The sequence below is a fragment of the Helianthus annuus genome, chromosome 10 (assembly GCF_002127325.2).
Source record: "Helianthus annuus cultivar XRQ/B chromosome 10, HanXRQr2.0-SUNRISE, whole genome shotgun sequence".
Lineage (NCBI taxonomy): Eukaryota > Viridiplantae > Streptophyta > Magnoliopsida > Asterales > Asteraceae > Helianthus > Helianthus annuus.
The window spans coordinates 153,725,290-153,741,648 of record NC_035442.2 but is presented as its reverse complement, the minus strand read 5'-3'; the positions used below and the strand labels follow the sequence as shown (position 1 = coordinate 153,741,648).

Sequence of the window (16,359 nt, the reverse complement as noted above, 5' to 3'; positions counted from 1 at the left end):
GGAATGTTGTTTGCATACTATTATGTATCATCCATCAATTTATTTTTTCTTTTTTATCAAAGAACAACTAAAAAGATGTTTCGACCCACTAAACCAAACCAAACCGTTTCGGATGGTCAAACCTATCCCCAACCAAGCAGGCCAGAATGATTTGTTGTTTTTTAAAACCATTGATAGCAGCTCCTCTTTTTTTGGTCAAAACCAAGCCAAACAAGACTCGTCTACACGAGTGATAAAACTATCTACATCGTCATCACATCATATATTCATAGCGGCGAGTGATTCCATAGGATGAAAATATAAAAGTTAATGCACACTTCCAGTTTTTGATTTCAGAGTCCAAGATTAATAAATAAAAAACTGGTACCATTGTAATATGAACAATCTTCAACTTTGTGAAGCAAAATAAAGCAAAAATATTTACTATTTGCTCTACCCGTCTAGTCTATGTTCATTCCACAAGATCCAATAAAAACGTACACAGACACACGTGCCAAGAAAGATGCAAACCAGCCACTAGTTACCAAGTTACCACCACGCGTTCTTCCATATTCATATCACTGTCCTGTGCCCTCCAAAAGCCCAAATCTGTATATAAACAGTAATCAAAATGTTTTTAGAGCTTCTGTGTTTCCAAAATATGAGATTGCAACATCTTGTGTGATGCATACTTAAAAAATTATTTGACTATCTGACAAAAGTCTAATATGCCCTTCAATAACAACAAAAGAGAGAATATTTAGTTAAAACTATCAAACAAGCGCATGAAACTGTCTAATAATGATATTAGATGACGGGAATTACAGGCTGGCCGAATGGGCGGGTCAAGTAAATATAGGGTAAGGTCGGATGGACCCAAAACATTTTGTCTAAAAGTTTCAAGTTTCTTTTATAAATAATTAACTAGAATTTTGACCCGTACCACAGCAGCAAAGTCGCGTTTGTGACTTCGTTACACACGTATTGATGGCATTAATGTTTGGTGCGCGCACGTGACATTTCACGTTTTTAACTTTGTTACATACGTTACGTTCGTGACATTAACGTCATTAGACATAGATAAAAAAGAGTATGTCTCGGACGTTGCAGTGTGAAGTCGTAAAAGTTGTTTAAACAGTGGTGTAAAGTCGTAAAAGTAATTTAGGCATAGATAAAAAAAAGTATAATAATGATAATGTGTCCCACGTTGTGATGTAAAGTCGTAAAAGTAATTCAAACAAAAGGTGTCAAGTTATTAAGTAGAAAAGGTTGGAGGGTCAAAGTCGTCAATTACCAAAAGTTGGAATTGAAAAGGGTTCTAAAAATAATTTAAACAAAAGGAGGTGTCAAGTTATTAAGTTGAAAAGGTTGGAGGGTCAAAGTTGTCAACTACCAAAAGTTAGAAGTAATGCGTAACTTACTTAAAGATGAGGGTTACAAGTGTTTCATGTCAAAAGCTTGAATAATGAATGTTGTCAAAAGTTGAGGGTTAATAGTGAATGTGCCTCATGTCAAAAGTTTAAGGGTTGATAGTGAATGTTATCAAAAGTTTGAGGGTTAATAGTGAATACTGTTGTCAAAAAGTTGAGGGATAACAGAGAAAGGTTCACCGACCTTTCTCTTTAAGATATAGTAAATTAGCGTCAAATATGAGTATTAAACTATATCATTTCAATAGTAATAAACTAGATACATAATATCATTTATATATACGTGCTCCCCAGACTACAAATATGCATCAGATAATATGAGATTGGTAGAATTTACGCTGACCTTAAGACTTGTATCCCAACTTCCTGTGCACAAAGCACTGCCATCAGCAGCCAAACCCAGACAGCTCACACGAGCCTCATGTGAGTTCTGAAGCGTTCCAAGATTTAAAACAACCTATTTAAGATAAACATTCTTGATAACGTTACCCAAGCTGAACCATGATATATGTTCATAAACATACCATGATATATGTGTTCGTTTAGTTCATTTAACGTGTGGACCTGGGCCTGTAAACGAACTGAACGTTCATGAACGTTCGTGAACTTGTTCGGCGGGAAGTTCGTTTATTTAATAAACGAACGAACATGAACACAATTTTTTGTTCGTTCACTTATGTTCATGAACTTCCGTTTATGTTTGTTCATTTACATTTGTTCGTTGATGTTTGTTTCAATTTAAATACATAAATAGTTATATTGGGCCAGGATCAACCCTATAATATTTATATTTGTATAAATATTATACATAAAAGAAACTTTCTAACTACTTATATGAGTATAACTAATTGGTAATTGGGCTTTCTAGTAATAAAAATGGGTTTTCCAATGGAATTTATCGTAATTAATCACTAATTTATACAAAAATTACTTTATGTTCGTTTTATGTTTAGTCAATTTTGTTCATTTACGTTTGTTCAATTATGTTCATTTGTGTTGTAAATTGTTTGTTAAATTATGTTCGTGAACTGTTCGTTTTGGTTAAACGAACGAACATAAACGAACACGAACATGCCGATTTTATTAATAAACAAACAGGAACAAAAAAATGTGTTCGATTATATGTCCGTGTCCGTGTCCGTGTTCATGTTCGGTTAAAGTTAAATGAATGAACACTTAACAAGCCTCTATTGTGTTCGTTCGGTTCATTTACAGGCCTATGTGGACCCTATTTATATGATGTGAAGAGAACAGAAAAAAACCTAGTTACCTCTGCCAATAGAGTATCCCATACAAAGCAATCACCATTTGAATAACTAGCAAAGAGCAGACGCCCTGATATGGAGAAAGCAATAGAGGTAACGTTAGGATTAGGGGTGTTGTTATCCCCATTTTGCTGATGTGGCGGGTACACCTGGAGCTGGTGTCCGGTTCTAATGTCAAAAAGTCTGCAAGTACCGTCATCTGATCCAGTTCCAAACCTGTTTCCATCCGGGAAGAACTTTACGGAATTAACATCCCCTTCATGGCCATAAAACGTTCTTACTGCTCGACTTGCAACACGTGTGTCCCAAAGACGTGCTGTTGCATCACAAGACCCAGAGACAAACATTCTTGTATTTGACCCGTTGATAGACACGCTGAAACAACCAACAGCTCATCATCGATCTTCTACTTGTAAAAGTTACTTGAGAAGCAAAATGATTACAGGCATTATATTATTTTGATAATAATTTAAATAATTGATTTAGGAGATTTCATGCATTAGAAGTAGGGCTGCAACCAAACCGAACGAGCACGAACAAGGCCTTGTTCGTGTTCGTTTGTTAAAGAAACATATGTGTTCACGAACTGTTCATGAACACTTACCGAAAAGATTTTATGTTCGTGTTCGTTTGTTAAGAAATGAACGTGTCCGGGTTTCTGTTCGTTTGTTAACTTTAGGTAACGCACGCAAACGAACATTCACGAACACAAACTAATGTTCATGAACACAAATGAAAACAAACTAACACAAAGAAGCATTCATGAACAAAATATATAATACCTTGATACCTATTAAAAATTATATTTGTTTAAACTTTGAAGTATTTTAATAATATATAAAAATTTAAAACACTAATGAACTATTGAAAACAAACGCACATAAACGAACAAGTTAGTGAACAGTTCACGAACATAAATGAACGAATGCGGCCTTTGTTCATGTTCATTCATTTAACTAAACGAACAAAGTTCGTGTTCGTTCATTTATTAAACGAACAAACACAAACGAACTTCCCACCGAAAGTTTCTCAAACTGTTAACTGAATGTACGGTTCGTTGGCAGCCCTAATTAGAAGTACACTACTAGGATAGATTTCAATAACAAATATACCTTAAAACATCTGCGGTATGCCCTGACTGAAACTCCCCTCCAAAAACAGACGTTCTTAATCCTGTAGTTATATCCCATAGTCCACAAGTTTGATCACCAGAGCCGGTAATAAGGTGAGAATCATTATCCGGAACATATTGACAAGATGACACATAACCCTTGTGTCCACTCAGCGTTCTTGAAACCGGTAAATTACTATCTTTGTCGAGCGGTGTGCTGAGGTTAAAGATGGAACACATGCTATCGAGACCACCACATGCAACTGACTGCCCGTTTGGAGAAAAAGCACATGTCATAACCCATGCACATGGGAGTTTTATGGCGTGGGTTTTCTGACTTGTGAGAGCGTTCCAAACTATTAATCTTCCGTCTTGAGATGCACTAACTATACGATTCTTTTCAGGAGTCCAGTCAAGTGAGTACACCTGAATTTAAATTTGAAGTTGAGAGTATTATATTTATATGGATAAGATATAATCATATAGGAATACCTAAGAGGCTAAAAAAGGTATATAAGAGAATGGTAGAATTCTTTTGTATAAGCAGAAGGCAAATGGCATAAATTATCAAAATAGTTCAAGCATAAACACAGTGACATATTGATTAAAAAAATGGAACACAACAAGTGTGAGTGTCAATCAATCAATCAATCACTCGTACCCAGTAAATCCCATAAATAGCAAAACTACTTGTAGGGTCTTGGGAGGGTGGGATGTAGGCAAACCTTACCTCTATCCCTAGAGATAGAGAGGCTGCTTCCAGAGAGACCCCCAGCTCGAGAACAAACAACAAACAACAAACTAACTGCAAGACCATAAGAAAAAAAGCCACCAAATTACACAAGCAATGATGAGATAGTAGCATAGTAAAACATAAACATATAAAACATCAAGAAAGCACATATATATACAATACCTGCATCAAGACAGTCACATGCATAGTCACCCTAGTGTTTAGGAAAATCTAAATCCCTAAGACCCAACTAAAGCTCTAGAGTACCCTCCCCTAAAAAACTTTAACCTTAATCCTATGCCTCCATGAACTCTTATTCTGGACCATGTCCTCAGAGAGGTGCAACTCTAGTAAATCGTGTCTAATTCGTTCGTCCCAAGTTGATTTGGGTCTGCCTCTACTCCTCATCCCCTCAACAGTGAGGATTTCCACTACTCTAACCGGTGCTGTCATCTGCCTCCTCTTCACATGCCCAAACAATCTCAATCTCCCCTCCTTTATCTTATCTGATATATTCGTCACTCCTAACCTCTCCCTATAAACCTCATTTCTTATTCGGTCTAACCTTGTGTGCCCACACATCCACCTTAGCATCCTCATCTGTGCAACTTCCATCTTACGTGCTTGTGTCTTCTTGATGGCCCAACACTCTGTCCCATATAGTATAGCAGGTCTAATTGTAACGTTATAAAATTTCCCTTTTAATTTAGTTGGAAACCTCTTATCGCACAATATCCCTATGGCAGCTCTCCATTTACACCAGCCAATCTGTATGCGGTGGGCCACATCACCATCTATCTCCCCATCATCTTGTACAAACGATCCTAGATACTTGAACTTAGTTGCATGTGGAACTACTTGGCCCTCAATGGTGATCTGAGTGTCATCACCATCACCTGCACCACTGAAGTTACAATATAGATACTCCGTTTTAGAGCGACTTATCCTTAAGCCCTTGCCCTCTAAAGCTTCTCGCCACTCCTCTAACCTCTCATTCAACCTTGTTTAGTCTCCGCAGCTAACACAATATCATCGGCAAAAAACATGCACCATGGAACTGCCTCCTAAATTGACTTGGATAACTCATCCAAGACAACCGCAAAAAGAAACGGACTCAACGCAGACCCTTGGTAGAGTACTATTTCCACAATTTTTTTAAAGGAATCTGTTTCCCCTACCAGTGCATGAACACTAGTTTTGGTTCTACCATACATATCCATAAGTCAAGCTACAAGAAAAATTCTCGCTGCTACCATCGTAGCAGCATGTATAACAAGATCGACGGAAAAAAAAAATCTGTTAAGGTCTATATACTTCCCAGGAACCCCTCTACCCTCCAAGCTATCCCAAATCAGTTGACGTGGCACATTGTCATGCTTTTTCAAGGTCAATGAACACCATATGTAGGCCCCGCTTCCTTTCTATATACTTTTCCATCAATCTCCTTAAGATATGTATTGCTTTCGTAGTTGACCGACCTGGCATGAAACCAAATTGGTTTACTTTAACCTTAGTTTCTTTTCTAATTCTAGCCTCAATAACCCTCTCCCATCATTTCATAGTATGGCTTAGCAGCTTAATCCCTCTGTAATTCCACAACACTGGGCGTCTCCCTTGTTCTTATATAGAGGCACTACGACACCACTCCTCCATCGGTCAGACATTTTTCCAGATTTGAATATAACGTTGTTGAACAAAGTAGTTAGCCATTGAACTCATTTATCTCCTAAACACTTCCACACCTCGATTGGAATGTTGTCCGGACCAACTGCCTTGGCCCTTCCCATTTTCCTAAGTGATGTTCGCACCTCTGCTTGTGTGATACCTCGACAATAACAGTTGTTCCGTTGTCGCCTTTGAGAAGTAAGGTCCTCGCTTTGTTGTCCGTAAGCCCTCCCTCTGTTGAAAAGACTCTGAAGTAAGTCTGCCATCTTAACTTAATGTCATTCTCATTTACTAAAACACGTCCATCCTCTCCCTTTATAAACCTCACTACCCCTAGATCTTGCCTCCTACGCTCCCTGGCTTTGGCAAGCTTATACATATCATGCTCCCCATCCCTTGTCTCTAGTTGTTCATACATCTGCTTAAAGGTTGCGTTCTTTGCCTCAGTCACTTCCTTCTTCACCTCCCCTCTGGCTTTTTTGTATTTCTCATTCAACCTCAGTCGCTGCTCCTCGCCTGTACACCTTAAAAGATTCCAAAGACACTGTTGTTTATCCCTTATTTTGGTATGCACATCGCCACACCACCACCAGGTCTCCTTGTGTCCATTCTTCTTTCGTGTAGCAACCCCTAGAGTTTCCTTTGCCACATGAGTAATAGTAGTCTCCATATCCTCCCACATTCGATTTGTGTCCCCATCTAGTGGAGGTGATGTCGTCAGCATGATCTTGTCTCTGAACATTGTAATCTTGTCACCTTTCAAATTTCCCCATCGAGTCCTAGGATGAAATCTCCTTTCCCCCTCTGACAACTTTACTCTTAGGACTATATCGGCCACCAACAAATGATGTTGAGCCACTGCCGTCTCTCCTGGTATAACTTTGCAATCTCTCCACCATCGCCGATCTTCTCGCCTCATTAAGAGGTAGGCGATTTGCGTGTTACATCCCCTGCTACTAAAAGTGATCAAATGAGAGTCCTTTTTTCTAAAGAACGCGTTTAAAATACCCAGGTTGTGGGCCACCGCAAATTCTAGAAGATCCCTACCAGGTTCATTCCTATCACCAAAACCAAAAACCCCATGAACCGATCGAATGCCATCGCTATCCTTACCAATGTGACCACTAAAATCCCCTCCTAAAAATTCTCTGCTCCCTAGGTATGGCCCCCACTACTGTATCTAGACAATCCCAGAACTCTTTCCTCTCATGAACCCCCAATCCAATTTGTGGTGCATAAGCGCAAACCACTGCCACTACTTCAGCATCTAGCACTAACCTCAACACCATAATCCTATCATTATGCCTTCTCACCTCCACCACATTATTATGCAGTTCCTTAGTCACTAGAAAACCCACCCCGTCCTTAACCCCATCCAACCCTGAATACAACAACTTATACCCATTGCATTCGGCCCCTCTATACCCCTTCCACCTAGTCTCCTGAAGGCACGCTAGTTGAACCCTACGCCTTTTAAGCACATCTACCAACTCCAACAACTTACTATTTAAGGTTCCTACATTCCAGGAAGCCAAGCGTAAAGTATACTCCTTATGTTTTTCCCTTACTTGCACCCCTCTTTCCCGGACACAGCCTTAAGGAATAGTCATGACTCGAGTTGTCTATGGTTACATTTAATCAAACAAGAACAAGAGCTCACAAAAAATTAAATAAAAAATAAGTAAATAAAAACCAAAAAAAAACGACAAAAACATAGGCATCGTGAGTCTCAGATCACACAGTCTCACACAAATCTCATCCAATTGCAAATACATACACCTAAAAATCGTACGCACAGTATGATATTATAATATAGTTTGATAATCAAAAGAATATTTGTTACCTTATAATATAATGAGTTAATTACATAGTTAGTCCCTGTGGTTTGCACAAATAACATACTTAGGTACTAATAGTTTAAAATCACATTCTAGGGTATTAACTTTTCATTTTGTAACGTTTGGAGGTATTAATGTTATTTATAGGTTTAAAATCACATTCTATTAGTACCTAAGTATGTTATTTTGTGCAAACCACAGGGACTAACTATGTTAATACCCTAGTAGTTAATACCTCCAAACGTTACAAAATGAAAAGTTAATACCCTAGAAGGTGATTTTAAACTATTAGTACCTAAATATGTTATTTTGTGCAAACCACAGGGACTAACTATGTAATTAACTCTAATATAATAGTTTGTTTAATAAACTCCCCAGTTATTGCACACAAGATATTAGAGTATAGACGTATAGTTTGTTAATAAAAAATAATTGTTATCTCGAGTAGGGATCCTGCGGAAAGTGTGTTTTTCCTAGAAAGTGTAGGAAGCGATCTGGGCCATCAGATGTGTGTGTTTAATGGTTGAGATCATTTTGATGGCATTTTTGTAATATACGTGTCTTTAAAATAGGCTAATTTAATTGATTAGGGGTAAATGTGTCATTTAAGTTGTTTTAAATAAGGAAATAACTAACAATCATAAAACCACTTCCTAAAATGTCGCAATTTTTTTCTCTCTCTAATCCCTCACATTTGAAAACACCAAATCATACAAAAAATAACGATAAATCAGATCTAGATGTGTTCATAGTAGTGTGTTTTAGCGATAAAACACAATGTGACGAACTAGTGACTGACTGCTAAAACACAACATCAAGAATGCCAAAATCATATCAACCAGTAACTGATAAAACACATTGTGATGAAACCAGTAACTGATAAAGCACAACAACAAAAATCCTCTAATTAATCCAATGATAAACTATTAAAAACAATGGTATTAGTCTGTTTGCTGGTAAAACACGATGTCAAGAAATCCTCCAGCAAATAAAAAAATCAAGTTAATACTCAATGGTAATATTCTGTTTGCTGGTAAAACATAATGTCAAAAAATCAAAAAATCCTCCAGCAAAAATCATTGTACGGATTGTATGATTTAAATTAAAACTATTAAAACAAAATGGTATTAGTCTGTTTGCTGGTAAAACACAATGTCAAGAAATCCTCCAGCAAATCAAACAAAAAATCAAGTTAATACTCAATGGTAATAGTCTGTTTGCTGGTAAAACACAATGTCAAGAAATCCTCCAGCAAAATCAAACAATAAATCAAGTTTTATACTCAATGTTATTAGTCTGTTTGCTGGTAAAACACAATGTCAAGAAATCCTTCAGCAAATCAAACAAAAAATCAAGTTTAATACTCAATGACATTAGTCTGTTTGTTGGTAAAACACAATGTCAAGAATTCTTCCAGCAAATCAAACAAAAAATCAAGTTTAATACTCAATGGTAATATGGTATTAGTCTGTTTGCTGGTAAAACACATTGTCAAGAAATCAAGAAATCCTCCAGCAAAAATCATTGCCGGTAAGATGTTGTGAAAGACCAGATTTACGAATTCCCTGTGAATATGTTGTATCTATGTTGTCAAAAGCGCAAAAAGCGCGCGCCTAGGCGCCCAGGCGCAGCGAGGCGCACCTAGAGCGCCTGGTGGCAGCCTAGGCGCAAAAATGGGTTTTTTTTTAAAAAGCGGTCTGAGGCGCAGGAAAGGCGCGCAAAAAAAGCCTGAGGCGCAGCGCAAAAAACAGAGAAAAACGAAAAAAAAAAAGGAAAAAACGAAACTGAGCGAGTATAAAAAAACTGCCTCACGCGGGCCCGGGTTTTTCGGAGCTGCATTCGTGTCCGCAGGTGCGGGCACGCATGAGTTCAACCAAATTCTAGCTCAGAAACTCAATTTTGCACACCCCCCCCTGCGCGCGGGTAGGACTTGTAGTAAAACATGTCATAAAGCTACAATAGAGTAGTAAAGGCTTTACCTTATAAATAACCAATCACTTTGTTACCTGATGTGAGTAAAATGCAACATATAAATTACATCAAATGAGGCATAAAACTAACCCTTTTTAAGTACTAATGTTGGAAAAAGTCTGCTTTTGTCTTCCTTTTGTATTTTCAGGGTTAAAAGAGCTTAAATGAACAAAAGAAGCAAAAATGCAGCCAAATCCAACATAAATACAAAGAAAAGGAAGAAACGTGGCATGCCCGACTCCTCGACAGCATCTCCCAAAGCAAAAACAAGAAGAAAGCTGAGCATGGGGCTGTGCCCAGCTGAGCATGGGGCTGTGCCCAGCTGAGCATGGGGCTGTGCCCAGCTCAACACGGGGCCGTGCTCAGCGAGCACGGGGCAGTGTCCAGGATGGTCAGCCCTGGCACAAAAGACAAAGTGGTAGAAGCTTCTATTGCCCACCACGGGGCCGTGCCTAGTGGACACGGGGGCGTGGTCAGAGTGCTGCGGGTGCATTTATTGTAATTGCGAATTACAATTAATGAAGAGAGAGGGTGTCAGACGGGCACGGGGGCGTGTCCAGCGGACACGGGGCCGTGCCCAGGCTTCTGTTCAGCCTATAAATAGGAGTGCTTGGCTTCATTTCAACTCATCCCTTGGCACATCACCTCTCTCACACTCATCCACCACCCACCACCACCATAACACCATCATCCACCACCATCATCCATTGTCCATCGTAGAGTGTGTGAGTCGTCTCGGGATCCAAGATTGATAGTAAGAGTTCTTGACAATCAAGGTCATGTTTGCCTAAGTCTCTTACATCACTTGGTGAAGACAAGTGTTTCGTATAATACTTTTTATTTTTAATCTTTTGGACTTTTTATTTGGTTTTGTATTAATGACTTTAATAACTAGTTTCTTATGTTGAAGGTGATCTTTCCTTATCGTTTGTCCGTGGTGTCTTGGCATTATTTTACTGTCTATATAAAATAAAAGATTTTCACCATTCATATCTCCACGGTCTATATGGAGGTATGTTGGCTACCTGGTCGGGGGTTAAGGGAACGGTTTGGTAAGGGTCTTGCCCTTGTTCAGCGTTTAGAGGTCCTGCAAGGGACCTGGGTCAAATTTAGTAGGATCTCCTTCAATGCCCATAGGTATTGGATGGCGGGGATCCAAACTCTTTGACCCCCTCATAAGTTAACTACTATTAATACTATAACCCGGCTATTTAGGACTGTGCTGACTCAGACTACTTAGCCGAGGGTAACGTCACCGCCAAAAGCGGGGCCTACCATAATTTGCATTAATAACTTAATTCATTATCTTCCAATAATCCAACCCTTTAGGATTGTATCCTTGCTGACTCAAACTACTGGGTTGAGGGTAACGTCGCCTTCAAAAGAGGGGCCTACTACAATAACTAAGATAATCTCTTAAACAAGTGCAAAAGTGCGAAAATAATCAAAGGTTATACTAATACACGAGTCGGATCCAAGTGATTCATCTTGTCTATCTGTTTTTATTTTATTTTTATTTTTCAGCATTTAGTTAGTTTTTATTTTCTTAGTTTAAAAAACATTTTTCTCACTTTTTGATTTGATTAGACGTTGAGGATAAACCGGTATTAAAAGCTCTTGTGTCCTTGGACGACCTCGGTATCTTACCAACACTATACTACGTCCACGATGGGTGCACTTGCCCATATGTGTGTTTAGTGTTAGTGAATATCGTGTTTTATAAATTTAAAACTTGGTTAAAGGTGTAAAAAGGGCTTAATTATATATCAAAAATATATTACACTACACACGCATCATTGCCACACCAATGTGGGACAAAGTATTTACCACCTTTTGGGACTTTTATTCACACACCCAAAACTTACAACATATAAGTCATAAACTTTTGCTACTAACTATTAGCTCCATGATCATAAATGACATATATAAAAGTTTTTTTTTAATTTATATGTGGAATCTTATTTATTTTCAAAGCATAACATATTTCTTATATTTTTTTCTCTATGTGCGCTTTTCTTAAAAAAACCCACGCTTTTTTTGCGCCTTGCGCCTAGGCTCCGGGCGAGGCCGATGCGCCTCGCCTGCGCCTTGCGTCTTTGACAACATAGTGTTGTATGGATTTTATGATTTAAATTAAAACTGTCGATTTGAATTAAATGGGATATTTAGTTTCCATAATTTTCTGGTAAGTTAGTTATCCTAATAATATAATCTATAATTAAAATAATATTCAAATTACACAAATGCCCTTTTTATTAAAAACCCTCCATGCCACATGTCACCTTCCTATTGCTTCCTAGACTTTCTAGGAAACTTAGACTTTCTAGCCAACTCCTACTCGTGTTATCTCTTAATATACTATTTTGTTTTTTTTTAAATATATATACTAAGAGAGAAAGCACCTGGGTGTTAGCGTTCAGCAAACTTAGTTTGTTGGTTGTTTGGAACCCTAAAACAATGAGTCTCCGTCTGCCATTTGAGACTTTCACCGGAAAGTCATAACAGCTGGTGCCAAAACGTGCGGTCAGAAGTACGAGAGTTCGTAGAGGTTGAACCTGGCTTGATTCGTACCGGCAAAAGACGACTAGCGGCTGGTAAAAAGGAAGCAGAAACGTGAAGGGGAGAGAAGTTTGCTGGATCAAACCCGCCGAATTTGTAGCCAGGGAAGTCGGATAGGTAACCTTGACCGATGCGTACCTGTAAAGAGAAGAGAATTTTGACCGGCAAACAAAGTTTACCTTCTAGGAAAGGAGAAAAGATTGGCCGGAAAAGTGATGTTTCCGGCAAAAGGAAAGTGGACGTTGGCCTTGTACGGAGAGAAAAGTTAGAAAAGTCCGCAACAAGTGTGAGTGTATGACAACCAAATCTTAACTGCCTTAAAGATGATGTAGACTCATAAAGTGCCATATTGGTTAAACAAATTTGGTGTTAAATGAGTGAAATACTGAAATCCTCACAGCCATCAGAGAAAGCTTGAGATGCATCAAGGTATCAAACTTTAGGTCTCTTGACTCTAGTCACCACGTAAAGCAACAAACCTTCTGTTGTGAACCAGCCCATTACAAATGAGAGTAAAAGGCTCAATATGGAGCCAAATGCTACAGGCCCAAGTGAATTACGAAGAGGCAAACACGAAAGATGTCAGGATGACCGGGATTCGGTTCGAGTGGGGGATCTTCGGGTGTTGTTCACAGCGGCGGTGGTTTCACAGTCCTGGGGCGCCATAAACCTGCTTTGGTTCAGCTTCCTCGCTTTAATGGGGATAGTCCAGAACGGTTGGTTGCTCAAGCTAATCGTTAGTTTGACTTTTATGGCATAGCTGAATCAGATCGATTGACTGTAGCTTCCTTCTACCTGGATGATGCAGAGGCTGATTGGTTCGATTAGTTACATTGCCATTACCAACTCGCCGGCTGGCTTTCACCCAGGCGCTAATTAAACTTTTTCGCTCCAAGGGTCTGGAGAAACCAAAAGAACTATTGGCCAAGCTTCAACATACCTCACTGCCATTGTTTTGAGGAAATACCAAATCGTTTAATGGTCTCTCCGATGGTTTTTCTTCCACCACTCACTCTACATTTTTCAGACAAATTCTTCTTGATGGGGCCTGGGGGTAGCACCCAATGCTTTGTTCAGACTCGAATGGCCTCTTTTCTAAATTTTCTAATTGAATCGCTTACTCCTTTCTATGTTGTGACGGGTAGCGGGATGTTCTGAGTTGGCTCGTCACGTGTCACTGCTGATTCAGGGCCATTAGATTACGGTTGACTTCTATGTTCTGCCACTACAGGGATAGGACTTGGGGCGTGTACTGTGTACATGCTGATTATACTGCTGGCACATGTGAATTCAATTATGATGGTCAATGTATCATTTGACAAGGCGAAACCAGTCCCGCCACCCAATTGATTCAACTTAACGGTATACATCGTTTGGCTAACACGGATGCTATCACTGCCTTATTTCAATTGCAATTACTACAACCTACATCGTCGTCTACCCAGGATACCTGGTTCGTGACATGTTACAACAGGGCAAGTACCAGTCCTTTTTCTTATCCCCTACTGTTAGTTCTAAAAAAATATAGCACATTGCGTTGCGTCGATTATCGTGCCCTAAATGCTTTAACCATTTGTGCTCGTTTTCCTAAACTTTCCATTGAGGAGCTCTATGACAAAATATCGAAACAAACTTATCACCTAAAAATAATCAACCCTGCTCGAATAAAAGAATACTAATAGCACAACCCTGCTCACTTGATCATAGTCAAAAACAGGTCAACGTAAACAATAAGATGACAAGTATTGTAACGAATAACACAAAAACTGAAACCCTACCTTGCCAGTATGCCCCTGCAAAATCCGGCAACAAACCAGATCCGTGGGGCCAAAACTAACCGGAGTCTTCCCCTGCGCTCTCGCATAACTCGCAACTGTGAAACTCAATCACAAAAACAAAGAGATCTAAGTACATTTAACACACAAATTGAAATCGAAATCCAAACAAGTACGTATACCGTCTGTATCTAACAACTGAAGCCGTCGTTCCTTCAAGCGTTCTCTGAGAGAATTGAGAGTTTCAGTTGCAGCTATGTGCCTCTCTTTAAGCTCTGCAACGGTGGACATCTTTGTGGTCGATTTTGAGCCCTAATTGATGTTCATGTTCATATGCAAGTTGATTGATGAGATGAGATGGGATTTAGGGCTTGTGAAGAGTAGAGGGAGAATGAATGAAAGGTTTAAGATGGAAAAGTTGCAGAAAGAAAGAAAGTTGAGTTGCGAATTGTAATTGACCATAAGCTGGAGGGCCCACTGTGACGGGGTAGAAAGAAATAGTAGGTGAGGTGTGACACTTGATAGTGGTGGTCAATTTTCTTCTTATTCGGGCAACTCTCCATTTGTGATGATGATTAACTCATTTAGATGAATGGAATATTTTATTTTTAGTTTCAACTATTTAAACTATTTTCATAATATAAATAACCAACAGTCTTAATTAGCCTATGTCTTAATGGTCGAGTGTTATCTGTCTTATATCCAACATTTGATGCAAAACTACTATACGGCGGGAGGTCTCACTGGAAGCAGTCTCTCTATTCCTAACGGGTAAAGGTAAGGTTGTCTACATTTTACCCTTCTCAGATTCTACCTTACATTTGCTATTGGTAGGATTTACTAAGTGTGATGATGATGATGGAATAAGTAACATTTTGTTGCATTATGTTGTTGTACCATATATGGGGAGTCTTTCAAAAAAAATCATTTTTCATCCAAACGTTTTTATCTTTTCATTTTAACCTTTTTGATTTTTTTTTTTATTTTTAATCCAAAGACTTTCATGTTTTGCAATTTCACCCCAATACTTTTTTATTTTCAACTTTGGTCACCTATACTTTTCATCTTTCGCAAGTTTTTCGTTTTACATTTCTTTCAAAATTTTGCAAGTCGACACGCCGCAACGTGTGTGTGTGGTTCAACGTTTTTTGTCTGTTTTTCCCGTTTGAAAGGCCCGTCGCAACGCGTCTATTATTCTTCGTCTGACAAATTCGTTTCCAATGCGCGGGTCCTAAACCGACTTAATTTTTTCTTTCTACGTATTACGTTTCGGTATAATTTCTTCGCATTAACACGCCGCAACGGGTGTGCGTGATTCAACGATTTTACATCTGTTTTTCGTTCAATGTTATTTTTTTTCTTTTTTTATTTATTTTATATTACAAGCCCTTTTGTTGTCAGTGGTGTGGCATTGAGACTACTTGGCATGATTTTACAAACGTGTTTAACCTATTAAAATTTTTACTAAATATTTACTTAAAAAAACTATTTTTACGTGCATATTTTTATGCACGTATTATGCACGTGCCGGTATAAATTTGATTTGCTCTATTCGACGTAAACGTTTTTTCTCGAAATGAGTCAGATCAAATATAATACGTTCTTTTTTTTAAAAACCATTTTTTACGTGCATACTTTTATGTATGTTTCGGTTTAAATTCAAGTTGGTGTATGTTTAAATGTAAACTTTTTTGAGAAATGAGTGAGTTCAAATATAATATGTTTCCATGCTTATTTTACGAATGTTTTGTTAATTTTGTTTCGAACCGAGTGGAGTCAATTTGTGGTTTTTTTTTTCCTTTTTTTCAAAAGTTCTAATTAATCTCTTTTGATTATACATGTCATCTTTTCCGTTATATCCGTTACATTTTCTATAATATGTCGAATGCACGTTTTCATATGGTTAACACATCACATAATGTTTGGATTAATCCATTCAATGTCTGCGATGTGCCCACGCCGCAATGCGCGCGGGTGTTATTGCTAGTTTGGCTATAATTTAGTTTTTTTTTTTGTTTTGTTTTTTTTTTCTC

The 16,359-nt window shown here is 38.3% G+C and overlaps 1 protein-coding gene across 2 annotated transcripts; it reads right to left on the bottom strand.

Annotated features, from left to right (window-relative positions):
- Positions 1-292: 292 nt before the first annotated feature.
- LOC110886068 (guanine nucleotide-binding protein subunit beta-2) lies at positions 293-14,825 on the bottom strand. Of its 2 annotated transcripts, XM_022133829.2 has the most exons (7): positions 14,509-14,825; positions 14,330-14,424; positions 4,516-4,590; positions 3,787-4,211; positions 2,680-3,049; positions 1,753-1,866; positions 293-588 (listed from the first exon to the last, which is right to left on the bottom strand). In XM_022133829.2, exons 1-7 carry the CDS (start codon positions 14,615-14,617, stop codon positions 553-555), a joined length of 1,224 nt encoding a protein of 407 aa, XP_021989521.1. In that variant the 5' UTR covers positions 14,618-14,825; the 3' UTR covers positions 293-552. The 2 variants fall into 2 exon arrangements, with proteins under 2 accessions (XP_021989521.1, XP_021989522.1); XM_022133830.2 differs by lacking the exon at positions 4,516-4,590 and having other exon boundaries at positions 14,509-14,820.
- Positions 14,826-16,359: the final 1,534 nt, after the last annotated feature.

Excerpts from the sequence above, each read along its gene's own strand:
- LOC110886068 (XM_022133829.2), bottom strand. The coding sequence starts at position 14,617 with ATGTCCACCGTTGCAGAGCTTAAAGAGAGGCACATAGCTGCAACTGAA. Across the intron at positions 14,425-14,508 it reads TCAGTTGTTAGATACAGACG|TTGCGAGTTATGCGAGAGCG; the intron begins GTATACGTACTT and ends TGAGTTTCACAG. Across the intron at positions 4,212-4,515 it reads CTCTATCTCTAGGGATAGAG|GTGTACTCACTTGACTGGAC; the intron begins GTAAGGTTTGCC and ends ATTTAAATTCAG.